Source organism: Trematomus bernacchii, unplaced genomic scaffold (assembly GCF_902827165.1).
Source record: "Trematomus bernacchii unplaced genomic scaffold, fTreBer1.1, whole genome shotgun sequence".
Lineage (NCBI taxonomy): Eukaryota > Metazoa > Chordata > Actinopteri > Perciformes > Nototheniidae > Trematomus > Trematomus bernacchii.
Genome location: NW_022987646.1, coordinates 1,219,444 through 1,244,233, shown reverse-complemented (window position 1 = coordinate 1,244,233; position 24,790 = coordinate 1,219,444). Strand labels below are relative to the sequence as shown.

The 24,790-nt window shown below is 39.5% G+C and overlaps 3 protein-coding genes across 8 annotated transcripts in view; all 3 read right to left on the bottom strand.

The window, feature by feature from the left end:
- Positions 1–24,790, bottom strand: part of LOC117485400 (protocadherin gamma-C5-like) — a 243,915-nt gene that overhangs the window by 177,039 nt on the left and 42,086 nt on the right. For 3 of the 6 annotated variants that reach the window (XM_034133941.1, XM_034133956.1, XM_034133957.1), the window contains exon 1: positions 19,384–21,762. The exons of the other annotated variants lie outside the window; for them this stretch is intronic. In XM_034133941.1, the coding sequence (XP_033989832.1) occupies positions 19,384–21,762 (2,379 nt within the window). Of the gene's footprint in view, positions 1–19,383; positions 21,763–24,790 lie in introns of those variants that run through there. 6 annotated transcript variants of the gene reach the window in all.
- Positions 178–9,151, bottom strand: LOC117485430 (protocadherin gamma-A7-like). The gene is made up of 5 exons (XM_034133987.1): positions 9,093–9,151; positions 8,850–8,968; positions 2,923–3,218; positions 883–1,638; positions 178–195 (listed from the first exon to the last, which is right to left on the bottom strand). Exons 1-5 carry the CDS (start codon positions 9,149–9,151, stop codon positions 178–180), a joined length of 1,248 nt encoding a protein of 415 aa, XP_033989878.1.
- On the bottom strand, positions 13,641–16,805 carry LOC117485403 (protocadherin beta-15). Its single transcript, XM_034133960.1, has one exon. The coding sequence runs from the start codon at positions 16,803–16,805 to the stop codon at positions 14,340–14,342; it is 2,466 nt and encodes an 821-aa protein (XP_033989851.1). The 3' UTR covers positions 13,641–14,339.

Sequence of the window (24,790 nt, the reverse complement as noted above, 5' to 3'; positions counted from 1 at the left end):
CACCGAAACCAACACGACCCGTATGCTTTAGTTTGTATTTATCCGAATTGAGATTGAAATGCTTGCTATTGTGTTACCCTCAGATATCAGCCCACTACGTGCACACCACCTCCTTTTCTCTCATAGGGAGGGGACTTTGTGATAATGTTTTGGAAAAACGTAGATTAACCAACAGCGTCACTTAGAGTCCAAAATCTGTAACACCATACAACATAGATGACTTTCTGGAAATATTAAGTGATTGATCAAATCTGAATGGTGCATACTCAAACTATGAAAAACTAATCCAAGTTTTACGTAAAATAAAATAAAATACATATTCATCTCAAATTAATTATTATCATGTATGTATTGGTTTGCAGTTAAATCTTTATAAACCCAAATACCGTTTGTTAATTACCAAACAAGTAACCCAAATGAACACAAGCAAAATACAACTTCAATCCTATTTAATTTGGGGAAGCAATGGGACATATAAAACATGGGGCTTGGTAAAACTAATTGAGATTAAATAAGGAACACATTGATTGTTAGTAAAACATTTCAAGTCCCAAACCACAACCACTATTTCAAACCTTTTAACAGACTGGAGAGCAGCCTCGCTGCAAACCATGTTTAAAAAATGATAAGACCAAGGTAAAGCAAAATGCGTCTAAAAATAAACGTTGTCTATATAAAACCAAAAATCAGCATATTAATAAGAGGGAAAAAGTGGAAAGAATATTTTGGAAAGTTCTGAAAGTAAATAATGAAGCGGTATTCATATCAAACGAGAGGAGAGATGCTGTCCATGGTGCTGAATAGGATGCACCACTTCACTAACAATGTCTCTAATCAAAGAAAGAGGGGAACCGTCACAGAAAGCTACATTATTTGACTCACCTCTAGAGGAGAGTCGGGTTCATCCAGGATGCTCTTTTCACTCTGTATCCGCTGCATCGTCCCTGTAGAACTGGGGTCCATTATCAGCACGTTCTGACTACCAGCTCTGCCGGACTTACAGTCACTCTTTCTGGAGTCAGTCGTCCTGCACACCTCGTAGTTGTACACGTGTTGGAGAGTCCCTGTCCCCAAAGTGTCTGAGTAACGTGGTGGATAATATGGAATCACAGGGAGATTGGAGTGGCACATGATGCGAGACTGCCTCCACCTGTAGATCTTCACTGATATGATAACCACTAAACACGTGATGAAGAGGAAGCACACTACAGCCAGAGCCAGCACTAAGTAAAAAGTCAGGTTGTCATTGTACTCCTTGTCCTGTGTAAAGTCAGTGAACTCAGACAGCACTTCCGGGAAGCTGTCAGCCACCACCACGTTAACAATGACTGTAGCTGAACGAGAGGGCTGCCCGTTGTCCTCCACTATAACAGTCAGTCTTTGTTTCACCGCATCTTTATCAGTCACCTGGCGGATAGTCCTTATTTCTCCATTCTGTAAGCCCACTTCAAACAGCGCCCTGTCTGTGGCTTTCTGCAGTTTATAGGAGAGCCAGGCATTCTGTCCAGAGTCCACATCAACAGCCACCACTTTAGTGACCAGATAGCCCACATCTGCTGAACGAGGTACCATCTCAGCCACTAGAGAGCCACCAGTCTGGACTGGGTACAGGACCTGAGGAGGGTTGTCGTTCTGGTCCTGGATCAGTAATTTCACAGTCACGTTGCTACTGAGTGGAGGAGAGCCTCCATCCTGTGCTTTGACAGTGAATACAACTTGCTTTATTTGTTCATAATCAAAAGAGCGCAATGCATGTATTGCTCCGCTTTCCGCATTTACAGAAACATATACAGAAATTGGAGATCCGCCTATTTCACACTCTTCCAAAATATAGGAAACACGGGCGTTTTGGTTTTCATCAGGGTCTCTAGCATGAACACGTAATACAGATACACCCGGAGAATTATTCTCTGTGGTGTATGCACTATAAACGCCCTGGGGAAATACTGGGGCATTATCATTTACATCAGAAACCTTAAGATAAAAGGTTCTTGTAGTTGAGAGTGGTGGCGAGCCAGTGTCTGAGGCAATAACAGTAATGTTACACTCTGGCAGATGTTCACGATCTAATGCAGCATCAGTGATCAATGCATAGTAATTTCTAACATTGGATTTAATTTTAAAAGGAACATTGCCTTCGATCGTGCACCTAACTTGTCCGTTTTCACTCGAATCCAGATCTTTAACATTAATTATGCCAATAGTTGTACCGGCGGGGGAGTCTTCAGACACAGGGCTCGTGAAGGACATCACGTTAATGACCGGAGCATTATCATTTACATCGATTACCTCAATTTCAACTTTGCTAGAATCTGTCAGTCCGCCATAATCTTTGGCTTCAACCCTGAACTCGACTTTTTTGTCTTTTTCAAAATCTATTTCCTGAGCCACATATATTTTCCCAGTAGCCTCATCTATTTCGAACAAATCAGCTATTCCTGCTTTTGATTTTGAAAATGAATACGTTATCTTTCCGTTTGAACCACTATCAATGTCGCTTGCATTCACAGTGATAATATGTGTGCCTTTTGGTGCATTTTCAATCACCGTGGCCTTATACAGTGTCTGGTTGAACACAGGTGCATTATCATTGGCATCAAGAATGAATACATCTATATTTACTGTACCAGATCTCTGTGGATCTCCACCGTCCACTGCCAGCAGTTTTAGAGACAGGCTTGGCTGCTCTTCTCTGTCCAGGGGTTTCTGAAGCACCATTTCAGCATATTTACTGCCGTCCGGATGGACATGTTGTTTCAAAATAAAATTATCGTTTGGAGTTAATATGTAATTCTGCAGACTGTTTTCCCCAACGTCAGCGTCGTCCGCACTCTCTAAAACAAATCGGGAAGCAAGCACGATTGATTCGCTTATTTCAAATTTCAGGCGACTGTTTTGGAAAATAGGAGCGTTGTCATTTACGTCCAATACTTCTATAGTCACAGGGTGCAACTCCATTGGTTTTTCCAATAAAATCTCAAAGGTAAAGCTACACGGTGTTTCGTCTCCACAAAGCTGCTCTCGGTCTATTCTCTCATTCACGACTAGAATCCCTTTGTCTGTCTTCAGCTCGGTGTAGTGGATGTTTTCTCCGGTCACGATACGGGCCCGCCCAGAACGAAGCCTCTTCAAATCCAAACCAAGATCTTGTGCTACATTACCGATTAGGGAGCCTTTCTTCATCTCCTCTGGGATGGAATACCGGATTTGGGCAACTACTTGATTGAGAAAAAAAAAGAGAAAAAACCCCAGATACAGTCCCCCTCGCAATTGTCCAAACGATCGGCATCTTACTCCTCCGTCTCGAGAATTGTCTTGACGTGCCATGGAAAACAAGGGTCTTAAAGCAAACCGGACAATACAATGAAGATTTTAACTGACTGACGAAAACACATACAGTCCAGATTATGGAAAATAGGAAGGTTAATATATGGTCTGTGTCTCCGATGAGCCCCAGCTCGTATTAATACAGATCATCCCCTCTTGTACAACGCAGTGACAGGGGAGGGAACAGAACTGCGTCACTATGCACAGTAAAATGATTTACCAGGCAACAGCGTCACTTAGAGGATAAATTATCAAACGTGCATCGCAAAAAAATCAACTGCATGAGTTGGAGTTTTGGTTGTAATTATATGGTAGTGCCATACATTTCGTTCTCATTCATGAAAAGAGGAAAAACAAAACAAAATACAGAAAAGGCTCTACTGCATTGACAGGAAACATTTACCTAACACTTAAAACTCCAACTCCTCCTTAATGTGCATTGAGCAATTAAGAGAGTCTAGCTCATTGTTCAAAGCATTGAGAGAATACCATGAAGCAGTAGTAAAAGAGTATATTTTCGCAGTCATTAAATGCAATTACTTAGACCATTATTATTATTATTATTATTATTATTATTATTATTATTATTATTATTATTATTATTATTATTATTATTACTATTATTGTTGTTATTATTATTATTATTATTATTATTATTATTATTATTATTATTATTATTATTATTATTATTATTATTATTGTTGTTGTTATTATTATTATTATTATTATTATTATTATTATTATTATGATTATTATTATTATTATTATTATTATTATTATTAGTTGTATTATCATGATAAGAACACTGAATTGAGTTATTAAATTCAACCAGGGTCTTAAAGTTTAGCCACAAAAGGTCTTCAATGACTTGACTCCTGGTAGGATGGGTTAAATGCAGAGGCCAAATGTCACTGTGTGTGCTGTGTGCTCTGCATGTGTGACCATTAAAAGAGGGTTTCATCCCTCCCAATTCAATTCCAATTCTAATTCTATTCTTCTATGACAGTCTTATTAAGAGTGTCTCAGTGCAAAGCAAATATTCAGCACCATGGACAGCGAAGGAGCTGCAGAACAGAACATAAACTCTTTGTATAAGTCCACTCTTTAAAATGTTATGTCAGTATTTGAAAGTAAAGCTTCTATATAATTCATGATGTCCATAAATGTAAAAGCTGATATGATTTACATCGAACAAACTGACTTACCAGAGTAGACATGCGAGGTACACCTGAGGCCTGTACTACGAAGCTGGTTCAACCTAACCTGGATATGTTTGAGTTAGCCGGTTGGCCTAAGCCAAAACATACGCGCTGGCGCTAAGCTGTACTACGACGCCGGTTATCAAGTGGATCGCTCAAGCCAGCCGTGTCCTATCTAGTTAGGTGCGCGTTCACATGAAAGGGGTGGTATTTGGAGCATTCGACCAATCTCAAACACGGACAAGCGTACTGACAGCGGAGCGTCATACTTCCTGAATGAAAAGTGAACTTTAATATTAGTCAAATATGAAGAAGTTAAACTTTAAACATCCATGTCTTAAACACTTTATCCAGGATAAAAGCCACATAGCTGCACCTGCAAGGTGAATACAGCTGGTAAAAGAAAAAGTGTTTGAATGCGTACATTAACAGGTTTATGAAATCACTGCCCCGTCCAAGACACGAGTGGATCTGACTTTAATTAGGAGAATTTGACTCGAGTGTTTCGTCAACTTAATGTGTTGCTTAAAATAATACTTCTGCATACAGTATGTGACACTGTGAGTGTTGCACGGCCAGATACGGCTCAAGAAGCTGACTCAAATAAGGAAATATATGATGCATTATGATGTGATATGATATGAATGATAATGGCACACATCGACGTCTGCACTCACAGTGCCGCGGACTGTACTTAATGTTACTCTGATCCGGTTACTTATGTCGTGGCAGATATTTAAGTAAGCTTTCTTAACGCTAATATTATAATAGTCAGATTGCTCTGAAGATGGGAGGGGATATTCTATTAATTTTCACGTTCACACAGTCAGTTGATTTTTGCCGGCTGTCTTTCCTGCAACGGCAGTTTTTCTGTATTTCCTCTATCCTGTAATATGACTTGATCGCTTTAAACTCCGCACACACGGAGCTCTGATTGGTCAGCAGGCGGTGCTTTCACTGAGTTGATCTCTTAGCCTGCCACCTAACCTGCTCCGGAGCAGGGGGCTATACTACGAATCAAGATTTTCGTTTAGCAAGCTAACTTCAGGGTTTTCCGGTCCTACGAAGCTGGTTCACTTTTTAGCGGGCTAGAGAACTTATTCTGAACGGCTATCCTCCGGAGCAGGATAGGTTCCAGGATAAAAGCACTGCCTGCTGACCAATCAGAGCTCAGTGTGCGGAGTTTAAAGCGATCAATTCATATGACAGGAGGAGAAAGGAAATACAGTTTAAACTGCCGTTGCAGGAAAGACAGCCGGCCAAAATCACCGACTGTGTGAACGTGAAAATGAATAGAATATCACCTCCCATCTTCAGAGCAATCTGACTATTATAACATTAGCGTTAAGAAAGCTTACTTAAATATCTGCCACAACATAAGTAACCTACAGTCCGCGGCACTGTGAGTGCAGACGTACCCCATTATCATTCATATCACATGATATCTCATCATAATGTATCATATATTTCCTTATCTGAGTCAGCTTCTTGAGCCGTATCTGGCCGTGCAACACTCACAGTGTCACATACTGTATGCAGAAGTATTATTTTAAGCCATGGGCGTCGCAGCCATTATATGAGGGTGGGACAAGTCCCCCCCACTTTTTCAAATGATTAGTTTAGACCCCCCCACTTTTACTATGCGGAAAGTCCGTGAATCGGTCTATCCACTCGCCGCACTTTGTAGAGCGCTGTGTCAGTGCTTCACTATCAAATGAAATCCATTCCACTTGCTTATTGAGAGAATGCCCAAATCAATGAAACTCCGTACCATGTTTTCACTGCTACTTTGTACCAAGGCAGATTCTCACATAGCGCGCATGTTCAAGGAGTGTTGTCATAGTTGGACAGCTCAGATCTGTTGTATGAAGCGATGCCGGTCGCGGAGGTAAGGCACACACACCAAATGTTCAGGAAATGGTTAATACAGCGAAAATCAAAGCTGACGATCTCTTGGTTTGATATGTTTTCTCCCCCAGACAACATGGACATAAGAACATTTTTTTCAAAGAAGAGGAAAGTAAGTCATCAGCTGGTAGCAGTTAATCAGTTAACAGTGATGGCGGCGTCTCACTTCTGGAGAGGAGTTTCGTCTTTATGTCATGATAGAGAGATACAAATACTGAATAGTTTAGATGAGAAAAGGCATCGAAATGCCAGGTTACTAGTATTTATCAGTATTTATTATCACTTCACCACCTCTCTTGACATCTAGGCACTTGAGAGTGAGTCAGAGGCAGAATACAGGGACAGTGGAGAGAGGTCCATTGCTGAGGTGAGTGATGAAAGGGAAATGACAGTTGAGAGTAAATTGTGATGTGGACTCTCATCCCAGGATTTTAAGGAAATCAGTGGGGATATTGAACAGGAAACATTTCAGTCAAGGGGCATCATATGACCAATATAGACAGAAGAGCAACATTTATTTGGACATTTAAAGGAGAGGTGTCATGGCCATTTCCACTGATCATAATTCCATTGTTGAGGTATACTAAAATAGATTTATACTGTGCATTTTTCCAAACTCACATTGGTTTCTCATACAGCATCTCTGTAAACTACTTGTATTCACTGAATTTCACTATTTGCCTTTAACGGCTCGTTGTAGCTCCAAAAGCTCCTGCCCCCACCCTCCCTGTGAGCACAGTGTGCTCTGATTGGTCGGGACGTTGTGAATCGCGCTGAGCTCCGTGGAGGTGTTGCTTCCTTGTTTAGGATACATAGCGAAACACAGCCAAACTCATCCTGAGCACACACAAACTCACATCCGAAGTAAAAACAATAAGTGTGGCTTGATATTGAGTAAGAAAAAGGTTGATAAACGCTGAGAGAATGGGTCTGCAGAGAGAATTTTGCCGCGATCCCAACTGTCTGTTATCAGCCTGCAGCCAGGGAGGAGAAATCAGCTGAGCTGCCTGCTCCCTGCACACAGATGTGTGTGTGAGGAAGTCCGTGGATCGGTCAATTTGGACCAATCAGCGGGGGCTTAACGTAACGGCTCCGCGGACGTAACGTAACGGCTCTTCGGGATTGGTCCATTTCGTTCCGGGTACCGCATGACATCAGGCGGTACCCGGAAGAATCAAATGGGCAGTGACGTATCTCCAACGAGGCGTTTTGGGGAGGTATTTTCTGTGTTAGAGTTTTACTCGCTACAGGGTGTACTTTGAGGGTTTTGACTCTGCACACCGTTTACATGCATAAAAACCTTCATAACACACAAGGGGACGGGTAATAACCGGAAAAGCATGACATGGGAGCTTTAAGTCAATGATACCATTCCTAGGTGAACTTAACATCTGTATGGAGTCAGATCAGTCTCAATATTAATAAATGCTCACAGAAGGATTCACAAATGTATTTTGCGATTTATATATAAATGACTCTCCACAACAATATCTCTCAATGCACTCACAAATATTTATTGTTGTATATAAATGTACAAAAAATGGGCATTTAAACTGCTTTTTATTAATTCAAAGACAGCTCTGAATTAATAATCAAATATGTTTCCTTTCTTTACTACTGAAATTACAAAATGTACCCATCATTTTCCTCATGCTAGTATAGCCACATAAAAGTATCAAACCACCTGTTAAAATGCACCAGAATACAGGAAATCTATATTTTTTTTCACCCCCACACCCCCGTTAAAAATGTCCCCCCCACATTCAGGATGCTTGCTACGCCCATGTTTTAAGCAACACATTAAATTGACACTCGAGTCAAATGTAATTAAAGTCAGATCCACTCGTGTCTTGGACGGGGCAGCAGTGATATCATAAAACTGTTAATGAACGTATTCAAACACTTTTTCTTTTACCAGCTGTATTCACCTTGCAGCTGCAACTATGTGGCTTTTATCCTGGATAAAGTGTTTAAGTCATGGATGTTTAAAGTTTAACGTCTTCATATTTGTCTAATATTAGTTGACTTTTCATTCAGGAAATATATGACGCGCTGCGCTGTCAGTACACGGCTTGTCCATGTTTGTGATTGGTCGAATGCTCCAAATACCACCCCTTTTATGTGAACGCGCACCTAACTAGATAGGACACGGCTGGCTTGCGGTCGAGGTGATAACCAGCGTCGTAGGACAGTTTAGCGAGAGCGTTTTTTTTTTTTGGATTTAGTCAGCCGGATAACTCAAAACATATCCAGGATATGTTGAACTAGATTCGTAGTATACCGCCCAGGTTTGCCGCTCAGCATAAGTTACCATGGAAATCTAGCCTGCTAAAAAGAGAACCAGCGTCGTAGGACCGGAAAGCCCGAGATTTCCCTGAATTTAGCCGGCTAAGCGAAAATCCAGCTTCGTAGTACAGGCCTCTGGTGACCGCTCTCCTTTCTCCAGAGTTTCAGTCCCAGCGTCATCCACACTAACCAAACTTTGGCTCATTGGTTGCTTATACTTGATGTCACTCCTTTGGGAGTCAGTCGTCCTGCACACGTAGTAGTTGTTCTCTATCAATTATTTCATTGACAACAATATGTCCTTTGTTATCGTTCAGCACGACATATTGGTTATCATCATCTATAACAAGTTGAGCCCGACCAGAAACCAACCTTTTTACTTCCAAGCCCAGGTTTTTTGCAACGTCTCCGACAAACAGCCCTTTCCTCATCTCTAGAATAACGAATTTGTCCACTAACTGCAGCAACAATGCAGAGAAGCAAAATGGACACTCTCCAATCAAATAACATGACTTTGCTCTTCAGAATATTCATGTCTTCCCGTGAATATCAGATCCAAAATGTCACACGTATCCGTTTAGAAAGAGAGGCCTCGTATCACGCTTACAACATGGAAAAGGTATTACTTAAGCTTCGGTCATATCCACATAATGCCACCATCCATACTAGAGGCTTAGTGAATATTTTTCACATCCTTTGCAGACGGTCGGTGACTTGTTGTAAGGCTGATGTTAGAGAGTCTGATTAGGCAACAGCACCACCAACAGTAAGATAACACCATAATCGGTATGTGTGCACCAATGCTTGGACTTTATACTCTGCATTTTCCAATTTCACGAAACAAGCCCTTCCTGCTGAACCATACATATTACAAAATATGACTATAAAAATAGTTCCGAGTAATACAGGTCTGGCACAAAGACAACATGTTCACAGTTTCTCAGTACCTGCTTATACAGAGACCCTGCTATGGTAATGTTAAGATATGAAAATACTATAAGTACAAGTGGGTAAGTCTGGGAAAACGTTGTATTGTGTCCGGAAGTTGTTTCCACTAATAACACAACTTCCTGCAGGTCATTGAAACATTTAACAGCTGCAATCATTTCAAATGTAAGGGAGGAACCAAATGCTTAAAAAATGTCAAGAACAAATTGTGGACGTACACACACTTAGTTGAACAGCACAGAGTTTTCTAAAGATAAATTCAAAATAAAAACATTAGATAATCGTTTCTGTCTGATCCAATCTGACTGGTAATTCCAGTGACCTACATTTTAGTAGTGGATTTCGCATCCAGTATGTATCCACTGCAACACTCACTCATGAGCATGAATTGGCACTGACACACTTTACAGCATATTCCTCTCCTTTAACATGATGTTTGCACAAACCTATTTTTAATAGGCCACAATAGTGCCTTGCATCCCCCCTTTCCCACACACACACACACACACACACACACACACACACACACACACACACACACACACACACACACACACACACACACACACACACACACACACACACACACACTATAAGCATACTACTGCACATCATGATTCTGCATTATTCAGGCATGGCTGCACAGCGGGATGATTAATATTAATGTAGTGTACAATCTCGGGTGGAATCACAAAGCGTGCAAAAATAGGAGCAATGCAGCTGCCTGTGTTGAAAAGACTGCTGCCTAAAATGTCAGTCTTGTGAATATCACTTTCAAAGCAATATTTGAGAAGATCAGTGTTTTTTTTTTGTATTTTTGATGCAGTTTGAGTGTGGTGAAGAATAGATATAGAAGAAAAAAGAGAGAGAGTAAAGAAAAGACATGGAACATTGATGAAAATTAAATATGGGTTGATGGTGTTTCATCTCGATGGTGTGAGACTGTAATACTAACACCTGTGGGAGACCTGTGTTGGATTTAAAAAGAAAGGATATGAAAATTATCTTACCTGCTGGATGGAAATTGTTGTTTTTTTCAAGGAGTGCACCGAGAAAGGAAAGGAGAAAAAAGCCAGTTAGTATTCATTCTTTTGAATTCTGAAAAATAGAAATGAATCAGATCTGGTCACATCATCATCACATACATTTATTAGCAATATAAACATGTCCTCAGCTTTATGATGAATAAGAAAAAGGTCTGATCTTTTGACATATCAGACACTATCGAGATGTGTTTACTGCCCTGGAGATTTGTCAACAAATTGAGTGCCACACAGGATCACTTCCAGGGTTGCTTAGCATTAGGTGTGCAGACTTCACAAATAGTGACACCAGATAGATGTTCAAGTTCATTCTTAATAATCACTTACGATGAACCATGGATTTCCCTAAATACATGAAAATGGAACACATTTTACTAACTACCAAAAATGAAACACTGATGTGAAATGAAACATGTATAATGGTTGTGGTATATTGGTGAGAATAGGTAGTCATAATGTTTTATAATCCCCATCAGTCAACCTCTAGAGTATATGACACTTTTATAAATCAATCAAATTAATGATGAAAATGTTATATCACTGTTGTAATGTGCATTAGAAAATATTATAGGAATGCCATCACAATGCACTACAGATGTGGTCTTCATAGAAAGTGTTCCTAAAGTAATATAATGTTAACAAAGATAAAGCTTCTCCCTGTTAAACTCTGTTCTGCACACCCCAGAGTATTATTAGCAAACCAAAAATAGTGCTGTGCCCTCCTTTCTAAACCGAGTCTTCAGAAGGTTACTTTCCCTGTCAATTGGCACCTTCTATGTGTTTCAAAATGCTGCTTACTTCATGATTCAATCAGCTTAACTCACATGCCCTTATCTTATTATGTTATAATTTAGAAAATTCATCTTGATTACATCATCCACTCATATCAAATCACAGTTTCAAATTCCCTGACAGTTAATCATAGAACAACTAGAGTGGAAATCATATGTTGCTAGAAAATCCCAACTCTTTGTTATATTTACAAAATGTGTCAAATTTGTTCAAAACATTTCATCCGTTACTTTGTGGATTAGTGTTTGGATAAAACTAAATGTAATCATTGTCAGTATTACAAAATAAGTACAATGGAAACCCTGTGATGTAAATGTATAGCAGCCATGCTGTTAAATTGACACAGCCTTTTTTATCTTTCTCTCATAGTGCCAAATGCAGAACTTAAAACATGGTTCCTGTGACCCAGATAATAGATAACAGTAATTGCTGTTTGTTGTTAGCACCTTCTTCCATGGAAAGAATTAGGGGCACAAACTACCCTGCAGCTATAACACCAACAGGAACACACATGAATTCACATGGGACTTATTTTGATGACAAAACCTCTCTGTTTTTACAACCATGACACAAACAAGCACACACATACAGACAACTGTTTTATAACAGCCTCTTCAGCCTCCTGCCTTCAGGAAGAAGGTTCCTCAGCCTCAGCTCGCGCACCTCCAGGCTGGGCAACAGCTTCCTCCACCAGGCGGTCAGGATGCTGAACTCTCTCCCCTCCCTCCCTCTCTCCCCCTCTCTGACATCTCTCCCCTGAACTCTCCACCCTGCCTCCGACCTTTCTCCCCTGCCCCAAATGGTCCTGGACTCTAACCCCCCTAACTCACTTTTCTGCCCATCTCCGCTGCTACTGCACTGAAACTGTACTTTGAACACTTAAATTATATTATTAACATTTTAAACTGTATACCCCGGTTATCTAGGCCCTTTGTTTTGTTTAATGTATACCCCGTTTATCTAGGCCCTTTTTGTTTTTTGTTTGATGTATATGTCACACTGTAGGACTGCGGGAAACGATATTTCGAGATTTCTGGATGTACAACATGTAGAATTCTTGACAATAAAGCTGACTTTGACTTTGACTTTGATAAGACTTACCACTAGTCTAACATAAACTACAATTCTTGTCATACGTGAACATATTTATGTTGTATGCTGCTTGTGACTTTAAATGCTTTGCTTTTGTCATTTTGTTGTGTTTTACCTTTTTATGTCTTAAACCTATTGACTCAAGAAACCTGAAAAAAAACATTTTTTAAATAAAAAAAAGTTTTACTATCACTATTCTTATATGTTGTATTAAGTTTTATTATAAGAAGTAGGTGCAGTAATGTGTATTTATTTACATGTTTATAATTGTATTTCTAGGACAATGCTTCACACAATATATTAAATGATTTAGTCAAATATGTTAAAGGTGTATGCATTGTATAAAGCTATGCTGACACATTTGTCCTTTGCTTCTATTGTTTAAGCAGTTTTGGTATTGAAGCATTACGATACTTATTTGTTAATGTCTACATATTAAATGCACCATTTTTAACTGTGTGTATTAAAATAAATGCCTGAGAAATATAATTCATTTGATATTTCAAGTTAGCAGCAAAGTTATGGTAAAATAAACAACGTTATATTATCTATATGTATTTGCTCTGCATTAATGTTATATGATTTGTAACCACTTTACAATATCACATTATCGAATGGCAAATCAGAAAATGGAGAGGCTTCTTTTTATTTTTTGCAAAAATGTATTGCTCTATCCTAAATGGAGGCATGTTGTACTATAAAGACATGCATGACTTTCATATAGTGCATATATGAATCTAACATACGTATCTTCCTTGGTGTTATGTCTTTTTTTTGGACTTTTTTATCATGTTAAAAGATTGTTTTCCTCCTTTGAAATGCTGTATCAAATGAATGTGAGGAATCATTCAAGTCCTTATCTTATGCAAGTATGTCAGGGTGTATTAACTTATTAATCACAGTTGCCATGGATTTTTGCTCATGTGACCATAAGCTTTGTTTTCTTGTATCCTTTGATTTCTCTCCTTTACAGATTATGTTTAAAAGCTCAATAAGGCACCGGATAACTAAAAACAATATTCTCTTCAAGTTTATTTTTCCTCTGTATACACTTATAGTCTGTTTACATAAAGTTAAATCCATACAATGTAGTACAAACCTTTCATTTGACTCTATCACCCATGTGTTACTTTGTAAAAACACAACATGATTCTATCAAAACTTGGCTGTTGTGTATTCCAAGTCAGACAATTGACATTAATTACAAGAGCAAAGGCTGCACCAACACATTATTAGAGGCAAAGAAGAGTATACCAAGGACAAAGTAAAATATTTTCAGAAAGAAATACGACACAAATGTTTGTTCTCGTAAGATCAGAAGATAGTAGATAGAGTAGTCAGAAATGTCCATGCACTTACAACAATAAGTAAGACAAAGAAAGGGAGAGTATTCTGCCTGAATAAAGTTCAACAAACAAACAAACTGCTGAACATGTTTTCAATATTTCATTTAAAAAATCGAAAACGACACAGATGGAGATTTAATAATGACCATGTATATGCTACTATACCATTTTCTTTTTTTAAATCTTCCAGAAAAAACAAGATTTTCATCTATATTTAAGGTCAAGTTATGTGGGATAATGCTGAGGTTATCAGCATAACTCCAAAAAACGTTACAAAACATATTGTTGCATTGACAACACAGAGATACAATTCTGTAATATTTGGCCTCCCAAGGGTCAAAATTAAATTAATCGCACAAGTTTTATTTTACAACATATATAAAGTGATGGGCCGACTTTTATTGAAATACATAACAAGGCTGCGGAACCCCTGCCCTCACTTTCAGAGTAGCCCTATCTGTACTCGCGCGCCTTAGCGTGTTTTTTTGATAGGCTGCACTTCTTTGCTTCAGAGTGTCAGTGTCTGTGCTTGAGGCGAAACGAAAATCGCCTCTCCAAGACCCAGTGGTCAAAAAGGAATCATACCGTTCATCTTTCATCAGGGTCCCGCAGTGGTTTAAATCTGTAAAACTAGGGGGGCAGTAGGTAGTGGGAAACATGGGGAGACTAGCATTGGTTGAACGGTAAACATAACTATGCCTGCAGAGCTTAAAATAAAACACACCACTGATTAACAGCACGAAGAGAGCAGAAACAGCTGACAGAGCAATGATCAAATAGAGCGTTAAGTTATCGCTGTCCTGTGACACATCTGCAAACTCAAAGAGTTCGTTTAAAACAGGAAGCCCGTCACTAATCTCTATGCTGACTGTAGCGGTGGCGGACAGAGATTCTGGCCCATTATCCGTCACAGAAACGACAACAGTTTGTTTTGGTTCATCTTCCTCGATGAAGGCTCGCACAGTTCTGATTTCTCCTGTATGCAGACCGACCATAAACAGGTTAGGCCGCGTTGCTTTGATTATTCTGTAGGAGAGCCAGGCGTTATGGCCAGAGTCGGCGTCCACAGCTACCACCTTAGTAACCAGGTAGCCTTTAGGAGCTTCAACTGGCACCCTGTCCTCAGCAATGAACCCGGTGTTTTGGACAGGATATAGGACAACAGGTGCATTGTCATTTTGATCCTTAATGAAAGCGTTAACAGTGCAGGTGGAGGAGAGAGGAGGATCCCCTCCATCTCGAGCTGTCACCTTAATTTGAAAGTGAACTGATTGTTCGTAATCAAATAGAAGGGAAGTGAAGAGCTCTCCTGTGTCGGAGTTGATGGTGAGGAAGGAGGACACTTCTGACTTTGTGTCCTTTGATAATTGGTACAGTATATTTGCATTAGATCCGTCATCAATGTCCTCTGCTTTTACTTTCATCACAAACGTGCCCACAGGTTGGTTTTCCAGGATGTTGGTATTGTACTCCCTCTGCGTAAAAGTCGGGGGGTTATCATTGATGTCATTGACCACAATTGTTAAAACTTTTACACTGGAGAGTGAGGGGGAGCCAGCATCAATGGCAGTGACTGTAATGTTATACTGGGGTTGAAGTTCTCTGTCCAGTATTCCGTCAGTCACTAACATGTAGTAGTTTTTGACCTCGGATACAAACTTAAATGGGACACCGTCTTGGATTCTACACGTGACACGCCCACTGCTGCCTGTGTCCAGGTCATAGATGTTAATCAGAGCAACCATAGTTCCTAGTTTAGAGTTTTCAACCACATTAGCTGAGGCTGATTTTATTTCTATAATGGGTTTGTTGTCATTGACATCAAGGACGTCAATGACAAGTTTACAGTGAGACGCCTGACCACCCCCATCTTTGGCCTGAACATCCAGCTCATGCGTACTGGCATCTTCATAGTCAATGGTACCTGACAGCCGAACTTCTCCACTCACAGGGTCAATTTCAATTACCCCTCCTATCTTGTCTGACAGGTGACTGAAAGTGTATGTTATCTCTCCATAAAGACCTTCATCCGAGTCCGTTGCATTCAGCTTCGCTATGAGAGTCCCTATGGCAGAGTTTTCTGGGACAGAGGCTTTGTAAACTCGTTGGCTAAAAACTGGGACATTGTCATTGGCGTCCAAAACACGGATATGGATAGAAGCAGTTCCTGATCTGACTGGATTTCCCCCGTCAATTCCATTGATTTTCAGTACATGTTCAGCCTGTGCCTCTCGGTCCAAGGCCTTCTTAAGAACTAGTTCAGGATAAGCATTGCCGTTTATTTGGGTACTAATTTCAAGTGCAAAATGATCATTCGGACTAAGTTTATATTCACGGACTGAGTTCGTTCCCAGATCGGGGTCATGCGCAATCTCCAGTGGAAAGCGCCTCCCCAGGACTGTGGATTCGACTAAATCTAGTTGTATCTTCCCTACAGCAAAAACTGGGCTGTTGTCATTTATGTCAGCAATATCCAAAACTAAGCTGTATGCTTGCAGAGGATTTTCAAGCAGAAGCTGGTACTGTAGGATGCAGACAATGGCTTGCGCGCACAGCTCCTCTCGGTCTATCCGTTGGGTGATCAAAAGATTGCCTGACGCAGTGTCCAGTTCACACAGCTGGCTAGTTCCTTCTGCAACAACACGGGCTCGACGAGCATCAAGCTCCGTTACTTTCAGTCCCAGATCCCGTGCAACGTTCCCGATAACCGACCCCCGCTGCATCTCCTCTGGAAGGATGTAACGGACTTCTCCAAACGACATTCCAAAAAGCAGGCAAACTAATAGAAAATGCGGCCACCATTTTAAGTTTACTCGCTGGTCCATTATTAAACATGCTTTAAGAAAAAGCTGTACAGTCGCCATTACAACTAAATTCTAAACATATACATCCAAGTAGCGAACAAAAAATGCTGCTGAATCCAACGGTTCCCTGCTTCTCTAGCTGCGTTAATCATGCTCTATTAGGAAAGCTGTCTGCTTGGATTCCTCTCTCTCTGTCCCAATTGTATTACTGCTCGTTCTCTCTCGCTCCCTCTCTGCCTCTCTCTCACGGAAAAAAAGTCTCCCTCTTCTTCTCTCCCTCATACACCCACACATCCACATACAGCATGCACAGCCCTGGGCTCTAACTCAATACTCCAGTTCCACTGACACAGATAAGGTGAGACACGCCATAGCATCCATGAGCCAGACATTATAAAAGAGCGTCACCAAGAGACTGAGATGGTTATTGCAACAGTAGACAGTATGATATGAGACAGAAAGTACATTTGCTTATATTTTTAACAATATATTGCACTGTGACCAATATATAGCCAGGTACAAATCCAGTTGTGGAAACGTATAATACAAGATGAACATTTGTCTCTGACACGATGGACAGGAAAATCATCAACTGAAAATATACATTTGAAATAAATTGCGTCTTTGTAAATGTAACAATGATTATGTTTCATTGATATTACATGTGTTGATTGATCTAAGCGTCATAACTTCTCAGCTGTTTGAGCCAGAGACATGCGGTGTTTTTCCTCTTAAACTACAGAAACGGCACCAAACAATTATATTACGTTTTTCACTGAGAGGCGTTTACTTATTTCGGTGAAACGAATGTGCGTAAAGTTTTAAAAGATGCGGATAGTCTCCTTGATTCTGGCGCATTGCTTATCGTTTTCTGTTTTATAGATCTATTATCATCCACCATCTTTATTTGTGACGTAAAGAGTGTAAGAGTCACGTTTCTGAATCGGACACTCTGAGTGGATGCAGTCACAGCCAATCGGAGTCTGATTCAGAGGGTTGCCTGTCAGTTCCATTGTTTTGTGTACTGAGACCGTTCTTATTATACTGAGACGAGAGCCGGTATAATTCCACGCGCACAAACCAAATAAAAGTTGTAATACGTTCTTTTAGTGTCAAAAAAGTAAAAGTAAAAGTAAACTGAGGTATGGCAAGGAAGTTTACTACAGCTGAGGCTTTGGAGCTGATTTTTCAAGGTGACGATGTCGAGGAAAATTCAGACGAATCTGAGTGTGATTATGGACAGGAACTGCCATGATATATATCATGTGTAGTCTTCAAAATTGGCAGGACAAAAAATGACAATTCCTGGCAAAAAAACGACCATGGACAATGCCCAAAAGAATGGACTTAACTAATGAACAGAATAAGTTAATCTTCTAAACAGTTCTGATACAATCATAATAAATGTGTGCAAATGTCTGTGTTCAATGTTTCTTTCAATGTTGTGGTTAGCAGTTCCTTTTAATAAAATAAGTAACAAATTCAAGCTCCGTTTTTATACAGTTTATTTTATTTATGGGCAAATATCCCCTATTATAGTGTATACAAGTCTCTAATAACGAGTGACATATATCATGAGCTGAGGTTGTGCGGATTTCTAGGATGGGTAAAACTTGATTATACTGTAAAGAAATGACAACGTATAAGGCAAAACACAAAAATATACATAAACGGAAATGTCCTATGTGGGTCTCAGAGGGTTTTAAAGTCTATTTAACACCGTTGCATCGTTTTCTCAAATTGTAATGAGATACTTAAATTGCTGAGAATATTAATAGTTGATGTAAATGAATGAAAGGTGTTATATTTAAAAAGGGGCTATATATGGGTTAAATGAACTCAAATCTATTAAATATTACTATAACTATATGAACCACAAACAAATGTTTTATTGAATAATAAAACTGGATGATTTGTTTTATGGAGAAAAAAAAGTCAACTTATAATTTTAATTTAAGAAAAAAGAATGAACTCAAAATAAACAAGGCATCAGTTCATATTTTTCTTGGGCAACTGTGACAAACTTGACCTCCTTTCAGGCACGTAACATAAAGTCCCAACTCAAGGGATTGACAATACTTACACTACAATTACACTAGAGAACATTGCAGCACCAAGGACACAGATGAGCTGAAGCTGTCAAGTGTGTGTGTGTGTGTGTGTGTGTGTGTGTGTGTGTGTGTGTGTGTGTGTGTGTGTGTGTGTGTGTGTGTGTGTGTGTGTGTGTGTGTGTGTGTGTGTGTGTGTGTGTGTGTGTGTGAACGTATAACAGGCATGGCAAAGAAAACGAAGAAAATGGGTAGACTTGATTTTTCAGCACCAAGGAGAGAGACAAGTTTTGAACGGAAAAACCGGCTTCAATAATAACATATGTTACTACTTGAATCACCAAAGAATTTCAAACACCTGCTTACTAAGATATAAACTATGCTGTCGAATCGTGATGCATTATAAAGCCCATTGATGCGTTAAGTATCAATTTTAGTTACTTGTAAAGTTCCATGATTTTGCTCGACCTTATATTATATATATATATATAATAGTCGTGTAAAGACAGAGAATGACAAAAACATATCTGAACAGCTTGATCATCACAGTGCAAATATAGGTGTCAACCTTAAGTGACAACAATTCCTACCTCAGGAGAAGAATCACAATCTCCAAACACTTCAGCAAAGTCTGAAGGGCTTTTCCTCAGAGTCTGGTCAGCAGGCAGTGTGTTGTCATTGTAAGATGACTCGAACTTAAAGTCACTGGTTCTAGAACCTGTTGTCAGGTAGGCGTCATAATTATAAGCACTACGTAAAGTTCCTGTGCCGTCAACATCTGCGTAATTAGGAGGGAGATAAGCGCTGGGGATGGCGACTGCTCCATCAAACAACAGTCTGGGCTTTCTCCTGCGACAAAACCTCACACCGAGGATGATGATAATGAAAGTGAGAAAAAAAGTGGACACGGACACCAGCGCGATGATCAGATAAGAGGTCAGTTTGGAGTTCTTCTCATCGTAAGACATATCCTTCAGTTCTGGCACCTCAGCCAAGTTATCAGAGATAAGTAAATACATGGAGCAGGTGGCAGAGAGAGAGGGCTGTCCGTTATCTTTCACTGACACAATAAGGTTCTGTTTCATGCTGTCAGATTCAGAAATGTCCCGCTGTGTCCTGATCTCTCCGCTGTGGAGACCAATAGTGAAAAGTCCCGGATCAGTGGATTTGACTATATGATAGGACAGCCAGGCGTTCTGTCCGGAGTCCGCGTCCACCGCGATCACTTTGGACACCAGAGAGCCTCCGTGTGCAGCTTTGGGGACCAGCTCGGTCATGAAGGAGTTGCCCTCCGGGGATGGGTACAGTATCTGGGGAGAGTTGTCATTCACATCCGATATGAACACACTGACGGTCACGTTGCTGCTGAGCGGAGGAGAACCGTTGTCTCTGGCCATCACGTGGACTTTAAAACTCCTGAACTGTTCATAATCAAACGACCTGACAACGTGGATCACCCCCGTGTCTCCGTTAACAGACAGATAGGAGGACACAGGGGCACCGTTCACCTCAGCGGGTAACAGAGAATAAATCACCGTACCGTTTTGTCTCCAGTCGGGATCTCGAGCAGTAACGGAACATAAAGTGGAGCCAGGTTTGTTGTTTTCAGTCACATATGTGCTGTAGGACTGCTCCTCAAACACAGGTGGGTTGTCGTTGATGTCTGCTACAGATAACTGAACCGTTTTAGAGGAGGACAGAGGGGGGAAGCCTTCGTCAGTGGCAGTGATTGTAATGTTGTAATCAGACACTAGTTCACGGTCCAGTTGTCCTGTGGTTACCAAAGAATAATAGTTTTTAATAGAAGGAACCAACTTAAAAGGGACGTTTTGCTGAATGGAGCAGCGGACCTTTCTGTTATTCTCAGAGTCTCTATCCTGCACGTTAATGATGCCCACCTCTGAACCAGGTGACACGTTCTCAGGTATGGGGTTTGTCAGGGATTTTAAACTGATAACAGGGGCGTTATCATTCACATCAGTGATAGAAATGATTACCTTAGCATAAGATGACAGCCCTAGCCCATCTTTTGCTTTAACTCGTATTTCAAATAATGTGGTAGTTTCATAATCGATACGACCAATCACTCGTATCTCACCGAATTTTCTATCAATACTAAATATCTTCTTGACATGTTCAGTAACATGTCCAAAGTCATACGTCACATCTCCGTTGACTCCCTCGTCTGCATCAGTAGCACTCACTGTGACAACTACAGTGTCTACAGGAGAGTTTTCAGGCTGACTGGCTTTATAGACGGCCTGGCTAAACACTGGGGCGTTATCATTAGCATCCAGCACAGTGACGTGTATGACTACAGTACCTGATCTCCGAGGAGAGCCTCCATCTAAAGCTGTGAGGAGCAAATTGATCTCTTGTTGTTTTTCACGATCAAGCTCCTTTTCAAGAACAAGCTCTATTGTGTTTCCATCAACAGACAAAATGAAATTATCATTCTTTTTGAGGGTGTACTGCTGAACTGAATTCTGTCCTACATCCGCATCGTGCGCCTCCTCTAGCACAAAACGAGCTCCCTTACCTGCCAATTCGTGAATTTCTATATTTATAAATTCTTCGTTAAATTGTGGCGAGTTATCATTAATATCTTGAATGTGAAGACTAATCCGATGGAGCTCGAGAGGATTCTCCAGCACCAGCTCGTATTTTAGGATGCACGAAGCCTTTTCTCCACAAAGCCCCTCTCGGTCAATCCTGTCGGCAACAATCAACTCCCCGTTATTCAGGTTTATGTCACAGTAACGTTCATCAGTCCCATCGCTGTCAATGCGGGCTCTTCTGTTAGAGAGCGCGCTCCTTTCCAGCCCGAGATCCTTGGCCATATTTCCAATGACTGATCCTCGTTTCATTTCCTCTGGAAAAGAGTAGCTCACGTCTCCATACGCAGCATGCAGGAAAGAAAGCACTACAAAGAAACCGCACGTTTGAAACGAGATTACGTTGGAATCCATCATCGACTATAAATTCCTTACAGATTGAAGAAAAAAGAGAATAAAGACAGCTCAACTACATAACACAAGGGAGAGCGAATCCAGACTGACTGTCCCTATGTAGACACAAGAGCAGAATAATGAGCGTCCACACCGAAGGAAAAGGAATTAAATCATCTTAAAGCAGGCATATAGCGCCACCGTGAGTTAATTTCGACGACAACACTGATTCATAAAAAAGGTTTAAAATTGACCACATCCTGCGGTTCTCTTCTGAATACAACTATGATAATGTAAAACAATTATTCGAAACATCATTTATCCATTACATTCAAACCAGGAAACTCATAAAGTCAACAAGTATCAGTACATAATGTTGGCTTTGAATATTCTTATTTCTTCTCTTGCATATAAACGTATGTCTGATTTGTTTTAAATTGTGTGTTTTGTAACTGTGATGATACAGTCCATATATACTGTTCTTTAGACTTTTTCTATGATTTACTGTTTATATCATCTGATATTATCCTGTACAGCCAACAATATAAATGAAATAAAAATACATCTACATACTTTTATTGACTTGTTAGTAATGCTCCGAATTAGGATGTTTTCTATGTGTTTCTTTTCAAAGTAGTAAAACTACATTTGCAGAAATGATTATAGTCAAGATAAGCACATCTGAAGGGTTGTAAAAATGTGGAATACAGCGCACGTGGATCTTCAGTTGGATTAAACGGGGAAGTAGCTTATTATATTTTAAAAGGAAATTATTTATTAGATACAATGAGACTCAACCTTTAAAGATTTAACAATTTACATTGGTTATAGTTATATATTTGTTCCTTCAACTTAAACCAGTCATTTTGAGGCTCTGTGAATGTTTTGATAACATTAACTTCATTTGGATTTCCTAAATTGCTTGGTTTATTTAAATGACTGCAGGGAGAGCACAAAGTATTTTTAGTTTTAAGTTGTGGAGAAAACTAAACAAAAAGCCCCTATAAGCTGTTCAGCACCAAGGACAGAGACAATTAGCAGACAGTCACACATTTCTGGCCGAAAACAGAGGACATAAAGAGCAGTGTCCTGTTCAACAAAAAATACCACAACCCTTAAAGTCAACCTGTACCAAGTATACTATAGACGTGTAAAACACTGCAGATGTACAGAGAGTATGATGATTCAAGATGATCTCAAAGCTTGACCACACCATAAACAGTAAAAGATGCATTGATCCAGCCTTTGCCCTTTCTGTACAAAGAGGCTGGATACCCTCCTTAATACCATCACTGATTAGAGATAAATCATACAGTTTGTCAATGTTTATCAATTAAGATAACAACAGATGCATTAGATCCACCTCTCACCTTAATCTGAAAATCGACAAGACATGGATAGCACAACCAGGAAATAAATTAAGGCTCATCACTTTTAACCCGGTAAACCCACAGAAAACAACCAGTTAGAAAAGCCGTTACAAATACTAATAGACTAGAACAACTAAAGAAAGTCCCTTACTCTGTCAGCATGACCTGCCCAAACTACCTGTGTGAAACTGGGACTGCATATTGATGAACAAGTGATGTTCTGTCAAGTTAGAATCTGAAAATCTATCATAATAGGTCTACAAAACACAAACAAGCCATACAGTGAAAACACAGGTTGAAGAATATGTATTGTTTTTTTTGTTTTTACAGTCAACATATTTTCCTCACAACCACAGTGGTTAGAAGAGAAAGCAATCAGCAGAACAGACTGAAGCGGTGTGGACTGGATTAAAATGCAAAACACGCATACTACTGGTTATGATCTCCGCCTAAATAACGATAATTAGTAGCATCAGCATATCAGTAAGTTGTCAGTCGTTCAGCTGTTAAGGTAAAATGAAATTACTTCTGGATAATATTATACGAATTATACTCTGGCCTCAAGTGTAAGATCAATGTGTACATTTAGATGTATTTATGGGGCAGACCCTTCTGACCAAAGCAATTAGCAAATGACTTCCAATCCAAGAAAAAATAGAGAAAAGGAACTAACTGTAAAAGCTCAGGTTGAAAATCCATTTAAGATCAGTGGTACAAGATTGAATCTGAATGAATTAAGAACAAATTCATTAAAATGTTTATTTGTTTTTATGTTTGTTTTTTTCATTGATAAAAATTATTCTACCAGAAAGCTGTAGCAAATCAGTCAATACTATAAATGATATAATGATACCATATACAGCCACAAATGAGTTTTTCTCTGCACCGAAATAATTTAATTGTGTGCATGTGCTGTAGCATCGAGAAAAACATGAAAAATGCAACTGAAACATACAGAAGCTTTCCAAATTCATTAGTGAAACTCTGTCAAATTGCACCTTTTATGCACAAGCTTAGCGTTGGTTTAGAAAGTAATTAAGGTTATCTTTCAGTAATAACTTGATTCAAGCACTGCATGCAATTATAACAAATATACAATCTGTGAACAAGTGGAGAACAAGGGTTTTATGAAAGCACCATTTTCTCAAAAATGAATAGCCCAATGTCCCAGCTCCACCTGAGCAATCAACTTAATTTACTGACCAAAAGATAACAAGAAATCTCCAAAAATAATCAGCCACAGTAAAATGACACAATTGCAGAAGATCTGAAAGATTTAGAAAAAAAACTAGAAAGACAAAAACTCTGATGACTTTGATTAAAAAGAAAACATGACACAATTCACTGTCATTCAAATTCTTTCTGAGTTTCAAGAATCTATTCATATGTAATATGATTGAAAATAAAAAGTATCAAGTAACGTAAATTAATTAACAACAAGCAAAACTCTAATCTAATAAGCCTAAGGTTAAATATTTACTGTATAAAAAGGTACCATGGTTAAAATAAAATATTTCAAAATCTGAACAAAAGTTTGTTGAGGAAAAAGATTGAATTGCATTTTTAAAAGAACATTTGCAATAGCTGCTTAACACAGACGGCACATGGACTGAAATAATGTATACAAACACACAAAATGACAATAATGCAACACAACTGATTTAGTATAAAAACAATGC

What these genes read in the sequence shown, in the direction of transcription:
- LOC117485403 (XM_034133960.1), bottom strand. Translation starts at nt 16,805, where the DNA reads ATGGCGACTGTACAGCTTTTTCTTAAAGCATGTTTAATAATGGACCAG.
- LOC117485430 (XM_034133987.1), bottom strand. Translation starts at nt 9,151, where the DNA reads ATGAGGAAAGGGCTGTTTGTCGGAGACGTTGCAAAAAACCTGGGCTTG. An exon ending in AGAGCGGTCACCAGAGGCCT is followed by an intron (nt 3,219 to 8,849) that starts GTACTACGAAGC and finishes TTCTCAATCAAG; the next exon opens with TAGTTGCCCAAATCCGGTAT. An exon ending in TGACTATAGAAGTATTGGAC is followed by an intron (nt 1,639 to 2,922) that starts GTAAATGACAAC and finishes TTACTGATCCAG; the next exon opens with GACCAGAACGACAACCCTCC.